The 20,916-nt window shown below is 27.6% G+C and overlaps 1 protein-coding gene across 3 annotated transcripts; it reads left to right on the forward strand.

Moving 5' to 3' along the window:
- The first annotated feature begins 373 nt into the window (after positions 1 to 373).
- Positions 374 to 19,088, forward strand: LOC105843641 (melanopsin). 3 transcript variants are annotated; one of them, XM_065787744.1, is made up of 2 exons: positions 374 to 479; positions 17,597 to 19,088. In XM_065787744.1, the coding sequence occupies exon 2, from the start codon at positions 17,617 to 17,619 to the stop codon at positions 18,667 to 18,669; it is 1,053 nt and encodes a 350-aa protein (XP_065643816.1). In that variant the 5' UTR covers positions 374 to 479; positions 17,597 to 17,616; the 3' UTR covers positions 18,670 to 19,088. The 3 variants fall into 3 exon arrangements, with proteins under 3 accessions (XP_065643816.1, XP_065643814.1, XP_065643815.1); XM_065787742.1 differs by lacking the exon at positions 374 to 479 and adding an exon at positions 3,192 to 3,222; XM_065787743.1 differs by lacking the exon at positions 374 to 479 and adding an exon at positions 11,747 to 11,899.
- The last annotated feature ends 1,828 nt before the right edge of the window (positions 19,089 to 20,916 follow it).

Consider the following 20,916-nt stretch of genomic DNA (forward strand, 5'->3'; position numbering starts at 1 on the left):
TTAATGAAAGGTTCGTTAAAATAATTACCTTTGACGTTTAGCGTCATTATAGCGTCAGTTTTAATGTGCGTAAATTATCAGATTAGATTTATCGTGTTTGAATTCAATATGTTGGGTAACTTATCCTTTGACTTTCGTTGTTCCTTATCTCTAAAACATCATTATTATTTGGCGTTGTATTTTGCTTTTTTTTTTAAATTGAATTTTTCTACTGTTATTATTTTACTCAGCGTTTTAAAATTTGTAATCAATTGAATTTTATTCTGATAAAGCTCAATAAATGTGAATATTTAAAAATGAATTTAAAATATTTTAATTTATCTTCGTCTAAAGTTTAGAAATATTAAATTTGGTTTTTGGTATTTTCAATTAGTTTTAAATTGATTTTAAACTTTTTTACAAAATGAAATGTCAAAGCTTGTTTTGCATTGAAGTTGAAATGAGTCATGGTGTAAAGCTTCATTATTAGAACAGAAAAAGTAAATTTATAAATAATTTTTTATACAAACTTCATCAGGATATCACTATATTATTACCTCCGTTTTTATATCACATATAAACAATTTATATAGATATTTTTAAAATATTATATACAAATCACTTAAAATTTTTTTTTTTTTCTTTGTATTTTGTCAACTTCGTTATAATAATGATATTTAATTACGAAGGTAAAATTAATCTAACTATCACTTCTTGAATAAAATAACGTATTTTATTAGCGCTTATTAAAAACAACTGTTTCCAACTAAAAATAAACTTGTTACTCAAATTACTAATTTTTAACCATTACCCAAAAAAAAAGAAGTTTAACTTTTAATTGGGACTGTTGTTCCTCGATACAAAGTGGTATCATTCCATATATCAAGTATAGAGCATAGTCATTGCGGCAATAAACTTCAATATTCTTGCTACACTACAAATAATAAGTCAATTTGTCAAATCATCAAGTCTAATAATCACACTTTTTTTGAAAATCTGTGATTAGCATTACAAAAACTTTTAGCTGAACCTAAGGATAATAAAAATTATTCATGATCTACAACTCTAATATTATTTTTATATATTTGCGTTTATCTGTTTAAAAACTTTAAAGTTCTAACACCTGTCTCTTTAAGAATTAGGTTTTACCTTATTACTTTATTTTTTTTTTCATTCTTTAATTCTTTATTCTAATAATTTGTAACTATTTAAATATTCTTTTGATTTTTAATTTGCATCCACCCCCTTCCCCCACGAGAACAAGAAAGTCCTAATAACATTTTAGAAATTGAGGACTTTTTTTTTTTTGGAGGCGCAAATATGGTACAAAATACTAAAATATTATTAGTGGCATCCTAGTAGGCACAGGACCTAAAAAATACGTGTTTTGAACGTTCAAAACACGTCCAAAACGTTCAAAAGCCGTTCAAAAGACGTCTTAAACGTTCAAGAGACGTCTTTTTTACATACCGTGCCCACTGGGATATTTAATATTATAAGTCGCATTTTGTTATTGAAAGTGTACTTGTTGCACTTTGCCTTTTAATTTTTCTATTTTGCAAACAGGTCTTTGTTGAGTTTTGTTATTCGCGTTAGTATTTGCTGTTCAAGTCGATTTAATAAAAAGAAAAGCATTTGCTTTTTTTTTAGAGTAATTGCTCACATTTACGTAAATAAAAATTTGAGTAAAATCGCTCAAATTTTTATTCTCGTAAAGCTGAGCAATTACTCCAAAAATGCTGATTCAAAGCAATCGCTTTTTTTTGCTTACCCGGGCTTTTTTTCGTTTGTGCCTATTTTGTTTTGCGTGTTTATTTCATACTGTAAAGCAAGTAAAATTATAGGTAAAAATAAATTTTAGTACGGATTAACAAAAGCATTCTTAAATTTTCTTTTTAGAAAATTGGCAAAATATGACCCAGTCTTGAATTTAAGCCGACATTTTTATCTTTTCAAAAATTTCGACCCCGCCAAGCCGAGATTTTTATACTTTTTCTTATGAGCTAATTTCACAGCAATAAACATCACTTTAAAATTTAAATATAAAAATTTAAGTTTTAAAAAAATACGATGCGCGCTACAAATCTGTTAACGAGTATGTAAAAGAAATATTTTTTGAAGTTGCCTTTCCTAAAGATTAACTTGAATGAAAAATTTTTTGGATTTGTTTGAGAAGATATTGTCTAAAGTTTACCGTGTTAAATCTGCTTTAGAGGCGTAAGTTAGGCATCTTTATTGACAAATAGCGTAAGTTACAAAGGAAACTTTAAGACTTAGAGAATAAAAAGCCTTATTATAAATTCCAATAAATACGTAAAATGTCATCACTAAATGGTACCGGGTACAAGCTTTTAGCACAACTCCCCCATTCTCAATTTGCTCTGCTTTACCCTATATATAGAAAACTCAAAAATTATTCAAATCAAATTTGAGTATGAAATTTATGTTACAAAATTCATTGAATACGGGTTTAAAGTTAACTTAATTATAATTTATTGTTTAAAGCTACGTAAAACATTTGAGCTAATTAAAAGCTAAATAAAACAAATTTAAAATTTTGCTTTGGATTTTGATTATAATATAACAAAGAAGAAATAAAGAGTCCAAAATATATTTGTTTTAAGGGTGTAGACATTCCCAGCCGGCATTTGGTTCTAAAACGACGTCTTCTGAACGTTCAAAGACGTTTTGAACGTCTTTTGAACGTTCAAAAGACGTATTATTAGGACCAAATGCCGGCTGGGAATGTCTACATTCTTAAATGTTAATTCAACTCTCTAACTCTGAAACACGAACCTTGACGGACAAAGCGCCGGAGAAACTAGTTAAGCGCGGTACTTCGAGGAACGTGGTTGGGATCAAACTCGAAACTTCTCGTTTATAAGGCAAGCGCTCTACCACTACACTACAATCTCTTTGGTTCTACATTATCATAACTTCATGACTTCATGACAAATTTTTTAAATGTTATAATTTAGATAAAACTATACAGTGCATTTAGAATACTTCTTTCATTTTATCATATCTTATATTATAAATCAACTTATAGATTTCTTAATTTTATTTACTTACTAAGTTTATCTTTTTTTATACTAAATAAACTGTGTAACCCTATTAGTATGCGATCCTAATTTAATATCTTGCGTTCTATATAAAATTCCAATTCTTTGTAAAATGTAGGTTATATTTATAAAAATGGAAGTATTATTTATGCGATTTCATCATTAATGCAATGTCTCCGAGGTATGTTTTCTGGTAATCCAAAAATAGTTTTTTATTAAATTTTTTCTTCATGTTTAATGATATTTACGCTTGATAATTAAATTAGTTAAAATCAAAAATTAAATAAATTATTTATTATAGTTTGTACTGAAAAGTTCCACTTCATGGTATATTATTTGTAATTTTTATAAATATAAAAAAAAAGTTTCTGTTTAATCATAACAGCCCTTTTTCTCGCTCTCAGACATTCTTTCAGAAATAAAACTTTTTTTTTGAAAAACGTGCCTTCAAATCTTATTTTAATTGTCCTTCCTAGATCTTATCTATCATGTTTATGACTTTTCTATTCATGGTTCTTATGGATTTTTTTATTAAGTCTCTATTGTAGTTTGTTGTTGTAATAACATGGTTCTTAGAAAGAAACTAAAAACACTTTTTTAAAATGTAACTTTGCATGAAAAATTTTGTATGGTTAAAATCAATTTGAAGCAAGTATTAGAAATTTATTTGTATTATTTAAAATGTAATAGTTTTAAACTTTAGGTAATTTACTGCAGTTTAAATAGACAAATTAAAACTAGTCAATTCGTAATTGTTTGAGTTGGTCATGTAGACTTAGCTCCTTTCACTGTTGTTTACACAAATATTTAAAGTATAGCCATTGAATAAATATTATTATTATTTAGCATAATTATTATTATTATTTAGCATAATTATGACTTTTAGCATAATCATTTGTTATTAGTTAAATAAATTTTTTTGTCTGTGTTGTTGGCTAGAAAGAACTCATAGCTCTAAATTACCCCTTATGAAATGGGGAGGAGGAAATTTGTTTCTATGCCTGAACTCAGATATTATTTCACTCTTGTTATTTAACATGTTTGGTGTTTTAAAGAATAAAATTTTATAGCTTTCTTTTCAAAACCTCTTTTTATTTTCTAATGTAAATTTTCGCAAATGCTAATGTAAATCTTATTGATGGAAGTGTGAGCAGGATCATTGGAGCATACATTAGCTTGGTATGCTTATTGGCTTAATATAAGGCAGAAATTTTTATTAAGCCAGAAAATTAATTATGACAACATATTTTATTGTTTCTTATAATCTGACGATTGTGTGCATTTAAAATAGATTTCAAACTTACCATAAAGCTGTAACTTTATTTTATTCTGTTTTAAAAAAAGTTCTGCTAATTAAGGGCATAAAATTCTAATATTCTAAAATTTAATATTTTTATATCAAAAGATTAAAATAATTCTTAAGTGCAGGGCATAAAAACAAATTTCTTCTCGCCTAATTTGAAACGGCGAATAACCAGTTTTTAAGCTTCTTCTTTGCTTTGCTCCTACGTCAATACTCATTCTTTTGTTGCTCTTATTATTTTTAACGGTTTATTTTTATTTAAAAAAATTGATAAGACTGATGATAGCTTATCATCATAAAACTTGTAGTTCCATTACATATTATTTAGTATAGTTTTTATATATAATTAAATATTATATGTATTATATATTATATTACATTGTTGATCTGTTTTGTAAAAAATATAAAATGATCAAGAGAGTGCAATATGCTTAAGAAAAAACGAGGCAAAAACTGTTTATAAATGTAACTACAGTATTTTAAAAATAAAATAATGGTTTTTCAGGTCAAGGATTTTATTTTTTAGGTCGGCTGGTGAGGAAGATTTTTTTATGTTACAGATATAGTACTTTAAGGCATTGTGCAAACTCAAAACATAAAAATGTTCAGACTTTTGTCAAATATGAATGGCTTGCAAAAAATTGCGGTTATTGGAGCCTGGGAACCAAAAATATCCCAAAAAATTTCCCTCACTCTCTACCCCGGATGTAAGAGCAATGAGTCAATCTTCTGTTAAAAATATCAGAAATGTTTTATTATAAAATAAAGTAACACTTAGAGAAAACTATTCAAAGGTATCTTAAAATTATTTGATGAATTTTTGTTGCAGAGAAACTATATAGAGGACTGTAAATTAGTAATGTCAAAAATTTTTTGGCAATTTTTACCTCCCTCCTTCTCTCTTTTGTCAATAGCTTGTCAAACTTGCAGAGATCCCCCATTCCTATAAAATTATTACCTCCCCAACCCCAAAGTAAAATGAAAATGGAAATAAAGCATATTTTTTCCCTATTTTTAAGTAACTAAATATATTAAAAAAAGTAACATTGTTGACATTAACTTTTCTTGATCCCCCCTCCCGCTTATTAACAACAGCCAAAAAATTTTAGATCCTCCCTTACCCCTATTTTGTTGACGTGTATGTGTATTGTATAAATTGAGATCCTTCTTGATATTAAATTACAAAAAATGCCTTACTTCAGCTTTGTTTATGGTTAGATATATATCACATAGACGCTAACATTGTTAATATGACACTGATATTGCATTAGCTGTTAATATAACACTGATATTGGATTGGCAAGCACTTACAAAAATTCAAAAATTACCAAACTTACAACTCGATACACGTAAAGCAATAATTACTTAAATAAATTAGATAACTCTACAAATGTTATGAAAAAAAATAAAGTTCTTAGATATATAAACTAAACTCATTTCAAAGTTTAATGTTTGTCTAAATTGTGTGTTAAAATAATTTAATATTTTTTTTTCACACTTTTTATAACAACATATGAAATTTTAAAACATGATATTTTCATTTTGGGACCATATGATAAATTAAAATTTGCAAAGTGCTTTTGCTGTTTTTTAAATGCAACAATTTAAATGACCAGTAAAAAATAGCTTTTTTCCTGGTTTCACTTTTTACCAATTCCAGTACAAAAAAACATTATTTTTAGTAAAAAATAAATAAATCTCCGGTAAGTAAATAAATCGCTTGTAATTAACCTAAATTCCAGTAGTTAATACGTTTTTTTCGTAATTTAATATTAGTTCAAGTAAATAAAATTTTATATATATATATATATATATATATATATATATATATATATATATATATATAATATTATATATATATAATATTTATTTATATGAACTGTAAGGAACATTTAATTTTATAAAGTTCTTTAATATTACAGAAATAGTTTATAAAATAAATATATGATGATATGTAAATGCATGTATTTTATAATAATATACCTATTTATTATTATTATTATTATTATTATTATTATTAATATTATTATTATTATTATTATTATTATTATTATTAGTAGTAGTAGTAGTAGTAGTAGTAGTAGTAGTAGTAGTAGTAGTAGCAGCAGCTAGGTAAATCATTTTACTCATGTAAGATTTTTTTCAATTATTAGGGCAATATTTAGATTTCTTTTAATCATAATAAATTATGAATTCTATTTCTCAATACTCATCAGAAGGTGAAGCTGAATTACTACCTAGTTCTCCAAAAAAAAAAAAAAAAAAAAATACCTACAAGCAAAAGAAACTTGACTGCAAATTAGAAAATTTAAATGAAGTCAAAGAATTTTTGAACAAAGAAAAAAATTGGAGTTTTGATTTTCGAAAAAAAAAAAAGATTACTACCGATGAAATCTTGTGAAAGTTAAAGGAATTCAATGTGTTGCAAGTATTTATCTTTTGTAAGACAGTTTTTCATCTAATGTATTATCATACATAACAACTTCATAACACTGACATGATTCTATTGACACTAAAAGAGGAGGTAAACTTTCTGAAAAAGTTCAGTTAGAAATCAACAAACTTTTTAATACGCAAATGAAACCTAACAAAGTTCGTGACTATTTGGCCAAAAATGACTTTTGTGTACCATCTCAAACACAACTGAATAACATCCTTGCAAAAATGAGAAAGAAAAGGTTTGGAGTCACTAACGTCAGTCAAGGTGAATTGGAAAAATGGCTTATTGAAAACTCGTCAGTGCCAAAGGATGAACATACAGCATTTATTGTGTCCTATACAGTGACATATGAAGAAGAATTGCTTTTCAGATTCTTTGCTTCAACCATACATTTGCTTAGTCTTGGCCAAGATGCAAAGATCATCCATGCTGATGCTACTTACAAACTTATTTGGCAAGGCTATTCAGTTTTTGTTGTTGATACATCTGATTCTAAACGCCATTTTCATCATTTTTTCATAGGAGTTTGTATGTCTGAAAAAACTGGAGATTTCATATTTTTATTTAAAGCATTGAGAAAAAGTTGTTATGACTCCTGAGATTTTTGGTATCTGATGCTGCTCAGTTCATTCAAAATGCTTTTATGTTAGTTTTTGGTAAAGAACACAAAATCGTGATGTATTAGGGACACATGTACCAAAATGTTTCACAGAAAATTAAATCCATGACAAAAATAGAGAACAAAACATCAATTTTGACAGATATTGAAACACGACAAAAGTTATCCAGCCCAAAATCTTTCTTAATTGCCATCAATCTGTTTTTCAAAAAGTGGGATGACCAAGAAAAGTGGGATGACCAAGAAAAGTGGGATGACCAAGAACATTTGTTTTTACTTTACTTCAAAACAGATTGGGTCAACACTAACTCCAATTGGTATGAGGACTATAGGCATTTCACCCCAACCACTAACAACTGTCTTGAGTCATGCAACAGAGTAATAAAAGATGAGTACATCTTTCATAAACAATTTCCTATAAGCAAGTTCAAAGTTGTAGCTTTGCATATAATTGAAAACTGGTTCTTTGGTTACAAAAATAATCTGAGATTATTTTCAAAAACAACAACAATCAGTTTGGTTTCGAAGACATCAGCGTACCAATGGGTAAAATCCAAGAAAGAAGCAGAAACTTTTTATTAAATACCAAGTGGGGAGAAAAATGTAATTAAAAAAGAAGACATTTTGATCTACAAGAATTATAATCGTGTCACTTTTGATGAATTTGTTAAGAACCAATTTAGAATTTGGGTGGTTCACATGAAAGATTACAATTGGCAAAATGCAAAATGTACTTGTCCTCATTTCTTCAAAAATTACTCCTGTAAGCATTCAGTAGGAATAGCAATACGTTTGAAACTGTACAATTCACCTCCGGTAGCCAAAAGTATTCAAATGCACCAAAAGAAAAAGCCAGGTTTAAAAAGAAGGCTCAAAAGGCCTTGCTGATTCAGTGAATAATTCCTGATGGTTATCTATAACCCTGATCTAAATCTATTGGATAAAGTATAAAGTTTATGTGAAGATTAGTTCAGAACAAGTTTATGTGTTTATGTGAATTTTAAATATCAATCTTCAATTCAAATAAAACTGATTTTTTTAAAACCATTCATTTAATTCAAAATAGATTATAATTTCTTTTGGAATTATATTCCAAAATACTTGAAGTATTTTTCAAAATTTTTTTTTTTACTGAAAATCAAAAATTTTCTACTTAAAAGTTTGAATAACGGAAAATAATTTTACTGCTAACAATCTGATTTCTTGCCGCAAACATTTTACAGGAAAAAAGTTGTTGTTATACCGGAAAAAAATTATTTTTTCTGGAAATAAGTTATTTGAAAAAAAATTAAATTTACCGGAAAAATATAAGTTTAATACAATATTTGGTTACTAGGTTACTTGGTTACTTGGTTACTTGTAATAATTGGTTACTTGTAATACAATAAAAGACTTTATTGACAGAATTTTTTAAACCAGAATTTTTTTTAAATTTATTTTTTATTTTTTTAATTAATAATTTTTTGTTCTTTTTTTAAATGTTTTACAATATTAGTTGTTTTACAATTATAATAATTTCAAAATAATGTAATAGAATGATTACAAGATTATTTAAGTTTGTTAGAGAAAGAACGCGAGATCTCGTAGAAGACCTTAAGATCTTTTCGTCAGGAACCGCTTTGCTTTTCAACTACATCGTTACATTTATTGTGTTAAATATATATATTCTCGTCGAAAGTAAAAATAAATAAACGTAAAAGATATATAACAATCAAATATGTTAATACAAAGAATTGAATTTTAAAAATTTTACTTTATAAAAATTAAAAATATAAGAGTATGTTATCGAGAGATAAAATTATCTCTTTAAGTTTTCTTTTGAATGTGTTGTAATTCCTTTCTTAAGTAAAATCAAAATATTTCAAAACTATTTTGTTCCATAAAAAAGCTCCTCGATAAGAGATACAAGATCTACTAAAATTTGTATGCGAAAAAGTTTGTTGGGTAAAGTTTTCATTTCGAAGATAGTATTTTTATTTTTTTATTTTTTTTATGTGAGTATAAATTATTAAAAGGATAAGGGGAAGTGTTAGTTTTACATTTATACATAAAGCAAAGAATATTAAATACATTAAGTTGATATACATTAAGAACATTCATTTTAAGCAAAAGAGGCTTGGCAAAGTTTATAAGACGTACAATATGCTTCTGTTGACGATAAAGAAGTTCTTGTGTACTTTTATTTACACCACCCCATGCAGGATTAGCATAATTAATATGGCAATCAATAAATGAGTAATATAATTGAGTTAAAGTATAATTATTTAAAAAAGTCTTGATTTGTTTAGCATTCCCATACTTCAACATACTTTTTCTTTATTTTTCAAACTGTTTTCTATAAGTTTCATAGAAATTTTTATTTTTCAATTGTTTTAAATTTTAGGTATTTAATATGCAGTTTTTCTTTTGTTTTCGAGGATTTTCTTAAATCTTCTGTAACCCATCGTGATTTTATATTTTTATTTGTTTTACAAATCTCGCAATTTCTTTTATAAGCAATTTACAGTATTGTGCAAATTAGTTCGGACAGTGGCAAACTTTAAATAATTTTCACAATAAGCCCAACTTATAGCTATAATACTAAAGATTCTCTTGTTTTTTCAGATAAATAAGTGTTTTACTGTAGTCTAGTGGTGTCTGGCAACTCTTTGCTGCCGGGAAGACATTCTAGCAAACGCATCAGTGGCTTCAGTGCTACTCCAGGCTTTGTGCAGAAAGGTTGTGACGGAGGTTGTGACGGATTATTCACCTCGTATTCACAATGGACATCACTCCCAAGAAACGTGCAAGCATTATAGCTCTTAAACAACATGCTGGTTTGAGCATTAGACAGATTTCTAAGAAAATGAAGGTGGCCAAGTCAACCGTTGGTGACATCTTGAAAAGAAAAAAAGACACTGGCGAATCTTGAACACTGCGACAAGGAAGATGTTGAAGAAAACGCAAGACAACACCTCGCGATGATACAGTTATCATCAGAGAAAGTATAAAGAATCCTAAGAAAACAAGTGCAGACCTTCAGAGAGATTTGTCCGCATCAGGCGTAAAAATTTCTTCTTCAACTGTCCGGCGAAGGCTCCTTGAAGTTGGCAGATTTGCCAGAAAACCTCTTAAGAAACAGTTATTGACATCGGTTATGAAGAGAAAACGTCTTCAATGGGCACGTAGGTATTCTCAATGGACAGCAGACGACTGGAAAAAAGTAGTATTCTCCAACAAATCGCATTTTGAAGTCTATGGCTACAGGTCAAAGTTTGTGAGACGAAGCAAAGGTGAACCGCTTCGGTCAAGACATATTCAACAAGCACCCAAACATCCGCCCAAACATTTTGGAGACTCATTTGCTTCCTAGTATGACAAGGGACTTTCCTGATGGAGATGGCATTTTTCAGCAGGATCACGCACCATGCCATACTTCACGTAAAATGCGCACATTCTTTGAAGAAAGTGGACTGGAGATTTTAGGCTGGCCTGGAAACTTTCCAGACATCAATCCCATTGAAAACTTATGGGCTATAATCAAACAAAGACTCCTGAAAGAAGACTGTTCGACAATGGCAAAGCTAATTAGTGCTGTAATTAGGACCTGGTATCATGATGAGCAAGTGACTAAAATGTGTTCAACTTTGGTCGAATCCATGCCAAATCGTGTTCAAATGCTTGTAAAAGCAAAAGGAGGTCAAATCTCCTATTAATTATTTCATATTTTGTACCATTGGCATGTTTTTTTTGAATAAAACTTTAATGTGGAAAATAATTGTGTTATTTCAACCACTGTCCGAACTAATTTGCACAATACTGTACTTGAAGTATCGGTTCTAATAAAATTGTTTACTAGTGAAGCTGATTTTGTTGTTACCCTTGTAGGTTTATTTATTAAAAGAATTGCTCCATTTTCAAACAAATCGTTGTGAAAATTTTTAATGTTGCTTTTTATGTAATAGTGCTTATGTAATTATGTAATATTGCTATTTATATTATGTAATAAAATTAAAGTTTAGATCACCAATTTAATAATTAATTTTTTTTTCGTGGAGACCTTTTTTTATAATATCATTAATTAAAAAATAATTAAAACTTTTAATTGCGACTCATAATGGGCGATAGCAGCATCTTAAAATTATATTTTAGTTTTTTTTGGTAATAATTTCCATAGTTCTCTTTATCGCCATCAGAAATACTCATGTTAGGCCTGATGATAAACTGCAAATTATTGTTTACATAAGTAAGAACACCTCCACCTCGCTTTTTTGTTTTGCCTGGAAGCGGGAACATATCAAAGTATGAGCGATGGAGATTTGCGTTCAATGCAATGTCGTCAGAGCTGCACCACGTTTCTGTTACGCATATTAGGTGAAAAATATTCGATGCTTCTTCTAAGTTATTGTAAAAATTTTCAAAGTTTTTTTTAGGCTTCTAATATTAAAATGAATAACATTGAAGAAACAACGCTGAAGCAATTCCTTTCTTTTATGCCAAGTAAATATGACGTCAAAGTATGTTTAAAACTTTTCTTGACTTTTTTTCTTAAAAAAATTTGTAATTCTGTATAAAATTACTTTTAAAATATTCCATGTAACTTCAACGCATAATTTTGGTTTAAGACCTTTTCATACCTTTTAGAAAATTAATGTAAAAAATTTAAAACAAAAGGGTATATAGAACTTAATGTTATACATTTTAAATTATACCCACTTTTACGTAACATGTATGGAGTAAGTGAAGCAAAAGTTGAGCAATCAAAATTTGTTTTAAATTGTGTTATTGTTATTTTATTTTCGTATCGATTATTTTAAAGTATATTTTTTGAAAGTGGATGAACCACCTTAAAATTTTTTTCAAAGTATAATGATCAAATAATAGCCGAAAATGTAATTCAGTTTCAACTAATAAAAAAAATATCAATTTTTTTTATGACTCTGAAGGAGGGGGGAGAGAAGGGGTGGGGGAGGGGAAGCGCATTTTTAATGTTTAAACGTTAAAAGACTTGTATAAAGTTTAAAATTTATTGATAAATATAAATTTATTTTAAAGTACTAGAAAAATTTTTTATCATCTTGTTTAGTTATTGAGTTAAGACTATTAATAAAAAATATTTTATCACCTTGTTTCTCTCACGTTTGGGGCAGAGAGGGGAGAAAGGATGGGGGGGGGGGAACGGGATTCCAAGAAGATGGTTTTTGCAGACTTCAATCATCACAATTTTTTGCAAAGAAATTTTATTTGACATGAGTACAAGCATAAATGTTTGAAGTATGCATTATGTCTGGAGGTTATTTCAAACAATAAAAAGGCTCTGATTCACTGTCAGTTATTATATTATCAAATGAAAAATGTCAGTATAAAAAAATTTAAAAGCATATCTACGTGTAAATTTGAAGTTTCATTAAATAAAATTAAGACCATGTAAAATTCCCTACCTCCCTTTAAATGAGGGGGTTTTAAAGACTACATTGTCACAACTTTTTGACACTTATTAGGCCGTGTGAATAAAAAAAAGCGATTGCTTTTACTTTGTTATTGGTCAGATTTATGTAAATAAAAACTTCAGCAATTTTGCTGAAACTCAGCGTTTTTGGAGTAAATTGCTTACTCCAAAAACACTGAGTTTACTCAGCGTTTTTGGAGTGAATTGCTTAACTTTACGTGAATAAAAGTTTGAGCGACTTAGCTCAAATTTTTATTCACTTAAAGCTAAACAATTACTTCAAAAACGCTGAGTATAAGCAATTGCTTTTTTTTTATTAAGCCGGCCTATTGACTTTTAATTCAGTAAATGATTAGGGATGAAAGTTTCCCGGAAGTTTTCAACTCCAGGAAACTTCTAGAAAATTGTGAAATTTTGAAAACTTAAAAAAAAAAGGAAAACATTTTATAATTAATGGGAAAGTTTTATGTCTTATTTAGACAGTTGTTATGGACAATTTTATGGTAAAATATTGTGAAGATGATTATAAAATTTTTATAAAGCCCTCTTTGAAAAACACTTTTTTTGGTATTTTGTTGATTTTTCTTTAATTGTAACTATAAGTAGCAACTATGATAATTTGTTTTCAAATTTTTCTAAATTTGTTTTATTCTGTTATTTGCTAAACATATTGACGTTAATTCCCGTAGTAAGCTTTGTTGAAACAAAATTTGGTGAAACAAAATTTGCACCCTATCCCTAAAGGAAAAGGGGCATTTTTCAATGTCTATTATATTGGCCTTCAAATTACTGGAGACTGTAAAATTGCTTATAAAATAACTTGATTGATTATTTACAATATTCAACAATTTTTTCTTGATTAAACGACGTTATTGATTAATGAAAGGTCAAAAGTAACGGAGCATTTTTTAAAAATTTTCACTGATTAAAAATATGGTTATCTATAAAATTAATGCAATCGTTTTTTACATAATAAATTTATCTATATTTTTAAAAACTTTATATGCAATCTTTACACAAAAAATCTTCGTTTCATTAAAAGACTTTACAAAAATAATACACAATAAAATTTTTTAATTCAAAAAAAGATTTTATTCTTTGTATTTTGTGAATATTTTATATTGTAGTTGAGAAAATTTCCCGAAAATTTGAGAAAAATTTTCCTAAAAATTTCGGATATTTTCGATTCTATGAATGATTGTAAAAAATTTAACTTTATCACCTCATTATTTATTTATTATTATTATTTTTTTTTTACTATCATTTATAAATAAAATACCAAAACATTTGGGGTAGACTCATCAAACATTTTAATATATTGCTGTCCCCAAACTACAATCATCACTTTTTATAAAACATTTGACATAAGTTTTTAACATAAGCATGGAAATACCTAAATTTGGTACATAACTTTTTACAATTTCTAAAAATGTCATAACAAAAACACAATTTTTTTTGTTTTTTAGTAACCAGTTAAAACTTCTAATGTGAATCGATTGCTTATATTTTGATGAATTTTTTTATATTCCACCGGATTTTTTTTCATATTTTGCTGAAATATTTCATATATTTAAATATAAATATATATTTATATTTCTTTTAATTAGGGTAAAGAATAAAATGAAGTTAAAAATACTGAAAAATTATGTGTTTTAATATTAGTTATAAACATTTTTTAAATTTAAGTTTATAAGGCCAAGTTTTTTGGAAATTTTTTTTTTTTTGCCTGTCCTTAATTGTGCTTTTATAGTAACATACAAACATAATGTTTTTCATTTTTTTGTGCCTTTTTTCTTTTGTTAAATATTGATGATTCACAAATAGCAATAGTGTTATTGAAAAATTAAAAAAAAAAATCTTTATCGGCATTTTAGAATGTAAGTAAAAGAAGTCGCAAAATTCAAGGAATTATTTACTTATTCTATCATTGAACTCAATAGAAACCTTAAGTAACCCTTAATTTAATAAAATTATTATCCTAATACCATAAAACCACTTATGTAAATGTCTTAGAGTACGAAAAAATGTTATTGTTTTTTTAAATATAATCAATAATTTTAAAATTGGGAGCTTTCGCCGCTAGCATCAAACCATAAGTCTAAAGGATTCTTGAAAGTAAGTTAAAGAATTTCAAGAAAAAAAAAATCTTATTTTAGGTGGTAACGCACAATATTGCTTGAAAAGTTATTATTATATTTAAGTATTATACAGCATTTAAATATTCAACATATACAACAATCAGATATCCACTATAGCAGCCTTTAAGAGCTAAAATTTATTATAACTTAGTATAATATAGTTATACTTTTTCATTCAACAGGTTGTGAAGTTTTAAATATTTTTTATTAATATGTCAGCCTAATTTTATTGTTAAACGAAGTATTTTAATTATTAGTTTATTTTTTAAAAAACTAATAAACCTTAATATAGTCCCTTAATGGAAGTTTATGAAATAAAATAGTTATAAAGTAATTTATGGAAATGCAATATCCAAAAAGTTATATTATTAATTAATAATTTGTAAGTAATTATAAGGTGTGAGATTTACAACTTTGAACCAATAATAGCAGTTTAATACTCACTTCGCAATATTTTTAAAAACACATTTAAAGGTTATATTATAATGCTTACATTACAGCAAATAAGGCAAATATAATAAATGATAGAAATAAAATACTGGAAACTGGATTCTTAAAGACTGCAATACTAGGGACTAGGTTCTAGTTTTTTCACATAAAAATGAAACATACATACAGTTGTGGCCAAAAGTCTGTTGTATTCGTGTTTTTTCAACAAATTCAAAGTTTAAATGGACACAGTGTCTCTACCATATCTCGCAGTTTATCAAAACATTGTTTAAAATTACATAACAGCAACATAGTTCAGTTTTACATATCATTAATATCTGCTACACTGTCCCTTATTCTTAATTACTTCAGCGTTTCTAACAGGCATAGAATTTACGAGATTTTTACAAATATCAACTGTTATGTCTGCGCACCACACTCGTGTAATGATGGCACGAAGATAACCTAAACTTGATGGTTTCTCTTTATCAATCTTTAGTTTCATTATGTGCCAAAAGTTTTCGATGGGGTTAAGGTCTGGGCTCTGCCCCGGCCAAGGACCTAGAAGCTCAACCCCACGATTCCGAACACAGTTCCTTGATGGCAGGGAGCACCGTCATGCATAAAAAATTTGCAGTTGTGAATCTACATAACTGTCAAAAGCTTTTCATACAGAATGGTAATATATTTCTGTGTATTCAAAGTGGTATTTTGTGGGAGAAAGTAGAGGGAGCCTTCGCCAGAGGCTGAGAAGCTGCCCCATACTATCAAGTATGCTGCATGTTTAACAGTTCTTATGCAAAACTTTGAATCAAACCTTTTATTGGCAGGACGGGGAACATATCTTGGTGCTGCAGAAAATAACTTCATGTTACTTTCGTCACTAAACATTACTTCATTCCATATTTCACTAGTGTAATGTTTGAATTTCCTGCTAAAAAGTAATCTATCACAACCTATGACGTTTAGACGTTTAGATTTCACATCACCTATCTCTCGCTAACATTTCATTGTCAGTGACACAATTTGCTGGGAAACATTAAGATGTTGTGCCGCAGCTGCTTGTTCTAAACCCGAGTTAACTAATGCAACAGTCTGACTACGTTTTTTAGGTGAAAATTCCATTTTTAGTATAAAGTTATCGATCTAAAGTAAACAAAGAACATAACGTAAACAAATAAGAAATAAAACTATTTCATTTTTTAAAATAAATCTCAATTAGTTCAATCAATCAAACCAAAAGCTTTTTGGTTCATTAGGTTCATTTTGGTTTCTAGGCAACAAGCTTAAAACAGCAAAATGACGCAAAATGCAGTTATATTTGAGCATAGAATAGACTTTTGGCCACAGCTGTATGTATGTTTCATTTTTATGTGAAAAAAATACATTATTTTAATAGTTATATATATATATATATATATATATATATATATATATATATATATATATATATATATATATATATATATATATATATATATATATATATATATATATACTATATATATATATATATATATATATATATATATATATACATATATATATATATATATACATATATATATATATATATATATATATATATATATATATATATATATATATATATATATATATATATATATATAAACTGTTAAAATAAAGCACACCAATATAAAAAGTAAAGGGTACACCAAGCAAAATAATAATAAAATTAATCTAAAAATTTTCTATTTCTTAAAAGCGATATATATTTTTGCTTTTTGTTATCTTTCTACTATTTATTAAAATTAGGTGTAAACTTACTTATATTTTATTGTCGATTTTAATATAATTATGTACACGATACTTAACTGAAATTAGATTTATAAACTAAAAAAGTGTTTTAAAAATATCAAATTAGCAGATAAACAATATGTAAAAAATCTTTTTAAGAATTAAAACTTGGAAACATATTTAAAGGGGTTATATGAACTATGTTATTTCATATAATTCCATTTTATAATTATAAATAATATACCAATATTTAGAATTTAACTTTTCTATTTTAGAAGTTATCTGTAACATTTTTACCTGCTTAATATTTGAAATTTAACATTTGATAAAGTATAGTGAACAACTTTAATTTTGACAGTTTTTTTTGTCTTAATGTCTTAATAAATCCTTTTCATAACAATTATTTATATATGTTTTTATTGTTTCATTGCTGTAAATAGAAAATTTATTTAAACCTATCATGACACCAAACTTTACAGAAGTTACTACGTCTAGACCATTAAAAAATGCAGACCTTACTTCAAAAGGGCTTCTTGTTACCGCGTTTACGTTGATATTGAGTATAGGAGTAGTTGGAAACTTGTTTGTCATTTATGTATTTGGACGAAAATTAAAGTCAAATCATCGCTCAACAACCGAATTGCTAATTCTTTATTTAGGCATAACTGATCTATTGTCTTCAATGCTAAATCCATCATTATATATATATTGGACATTAACAAACTTTAGTCGATGGGATTTTGGTAACTTTGGTTGTCATATTTTCCCAACAATCGGTCCAATAATGACATCAATTTCATCTGGTTTACTTATAACATTTGCGATTGATAGATATGTAGCAATAGTTACTCCGTTCCGAGGAACGTTATCACGAAAAACTGTTAGTATAGCATTTATAATAAATATTGTGATATCAACCTGTTTTTACTTTCCTTACATTTTTGCACTGAAGTTTGATCCAATACTAAAGATATGTAAAATTCCGTATCCAAACAATAACAGCTATGGAGTACCAAACTGCATTTTTATAATATTGCGTCTATGTTTGTTTGCAACGGTGTTTAGTTTTACTAACATAAAAATTTTCAAAACATTGAAAAAGCGTAATACAAGTTTTAAGAGAATGGAAGATCGAGTCGAGCGTCTGAAGCAGTCTAAAAAAATTATGGGTATTTTATTTACAATGGAAGTAGTGTTTACTTTGCTCGTTTTCCCTAGAGAGTTGTTTTATTTAGGATACAATTTATTTATTTTGTCGACAAAGAACAGCATGTATTCAAGTCCCACTTTAACTCAAATAAATTCATGGTTAAAAGTTGCTCATACAGCAAATAGTTGCGCTAACATTTTTATTTACTCAAACATGCATACTGTTTACCGAAAACATATTATACGGACTTTTTTATATTTTGGAAACCTTAAGAGAAGCCGAAAACTTTCTTATCCAACGACTTCATATAGTAGCGAAAAAAGGTCTAGTTTTATGAAGCAACTATCATTAAAGATCAAATAAATATTAACTCAACTTGCATTCAATTTCAATTAACACAAAAGACCTGACATAAATAAAACATAGTTCTTATTACTTTTATTAGGTTTTTAAAACCATGTTTTAAAAATTTAGCGGTTTGTATTAAGTAGCAAAAAAAAAACTCGAAATCTATACTATCTGTTAATAATATGCTACGTAGCATACAGTAAAATGAAAAAGTTTTTTTTTCTAAGTTTCAAAGTTTTAAAATTATTTAACCAAAAACTTTAAAAATATTTTTGTAAGCTAGTTTGTGATTTTAAAGTTTTGTAATTAGAAAACAATTTTGCATCTAATAATTTTATTTTTCAAAAGAGTTGCATAATGTCACTTGTACAACAAGCTTTAAATTGTAAAACAGTTGGAGCAGGAATAGAAACAAATCAATTTTTGCAACAAAATTTTTACAAGAAAATAAGGCGATTTTTGAAGAAAGTTGAAAACCGAGGTTAAACGCAGCAAACTCTGTTTGCGTTTTTTTTCATTTAAATAACACTTTTTACTTCGCAGTTAACCCAATGCAACCCATGGCAAAAGATCTTTTTAATACAGTGTTGTGCAAAATATCGCGTAGGCTGTAAAATCTAATGTTGCTCATGGATTCACTGACCAATGGATTATGTCTTATTTTTAAGAATAAGAGCAAAAGAGAATTAAAAATATCTAAGCTCACTAAAGATTTTTTTTTAAGGATTTATAATGGCTATCCTATTTACAGCACGTTTTACAGACATTGTAATTGCTACTACAGTAAAAGTTTATATTAAATAAGAGAGCTAGAAATTATATATTTAGAATGTGGTCATCAAAATATCATCAAATTTTTGGTTAAAATATGTTTAAATCAATATTTAAGTGCTTTTCACAAGATACCGCAAAAAAAATTCATTTTAATCTTATTTATTACCAATGCAACAAAGCAACAAATATTAAGTTAGGTGTTACTAGAAAAAAAAATTGTCAGGACAAACAAAAGATTTTCAGGAAGATCTTTAATGTAGACATTAAGCAATAAAGGAACAAGGATAGAATCTAGAGGTACACTAGAAGTTACTGGAAATGAAGAAGAGAGTTAACCTTCGAGGATGACTTAAAAACTGGGATTAGAAAAAGAGTAATTGATAATCTTAAAACTTTTCTTAGATACACCACATGAAGTAAGCTTATGAAGAAGACCTGCATAACAAACTTTATCAAAACTTTAGATATGTCAAGTGCAATAGCTCTTGTTTTGCCCCCCTTATTTAATGCACAAGTAGCCAATAGAATCTTTCCGTTTTACAGCAGTTATCAAACCAGCCATAAAACGAGAAGATCGAAAACGATATTTATTGTCAGAGAGTAAGTTTAAATACTTATGATGGGATGTGTAATTTTCTAGATTATACTCAAACACCTTGCCAATATTAGGGAGAAGACTGATTGGACGATAGTTTGAGGGATCATTATTTTTTCCACAATTTTTAAAAATTTTATCCACAAATGCTATTTTCCACAAGGCATTAAAAAAAAGATTTAGTCACGCACTTATTCAATATTTTCGAGAGAATCAAAGAGGTTATGGAGAACACTTTTGCAAGAGAGGAATGTTTGTCTTGGACCAAAAGTTGTAGAAGAGTTTAATTAAGAAAAGACTTTAGTAACGGAAGCCGGAGTAATTTGAATGTTTAACAATGGGCTAACTTGTTTAACTTGAATTGCAAGAGTATTATATTTATTTATTTAAGTCATCAGATTCTAGAGTCTAATTAGAGGAAAACTTTTTTGCGAATAGTTATGCCTTATCAAGGAGAGAATGATTAGTATTGTCCAAAAAACTGTAACTAATAATACTCTGATAACTGTTAACGGAACAAGCCTCTCTTTGAGCTACCACAGAGTTAAGCCGGCCTCAAAACTATTAGGCTGAGTTTTCAAGATATACCATTATTGGGAGATAAGAGGAGGAGTTGCTTAGCCGCTATCAAGGAAGAACAAGTAAGAACCTATAAATAGAGTTAGGAAGACCCAGCATTTATTATCCTTCGCAGGAAACAGGTTTTTGCAAGTCTTATAGATAAAAAACTTTAGAAATTAAAACTTTTTAAATTAGTAACTGAAACCACAAAAATGAAAACAATAAAATTTATGGTTAAATTTAAATATGCATTATAATTGGAATACAATTAAGAAGTTCTATTAAGTAGGTAGTGTCTCATTCGCGTTAGTCAAAAAAATGGTTGCTACGTG

The sequence above is a fragment of the Hydra vulgaris genome, chromosome 01 (genome assembly GCF_038396675.1).
Source record: "Hydra vulgaris chromosome 01, alternate assembly HydraT2T_AEP".
NCBI classification, from domain to species: domain Eukaryota; kingdom Metazoa; phylum Cnidaria; class Hydrozoa; order Anthoathecata; family Hydridae; genus Hydra; species Hydra vulgaris.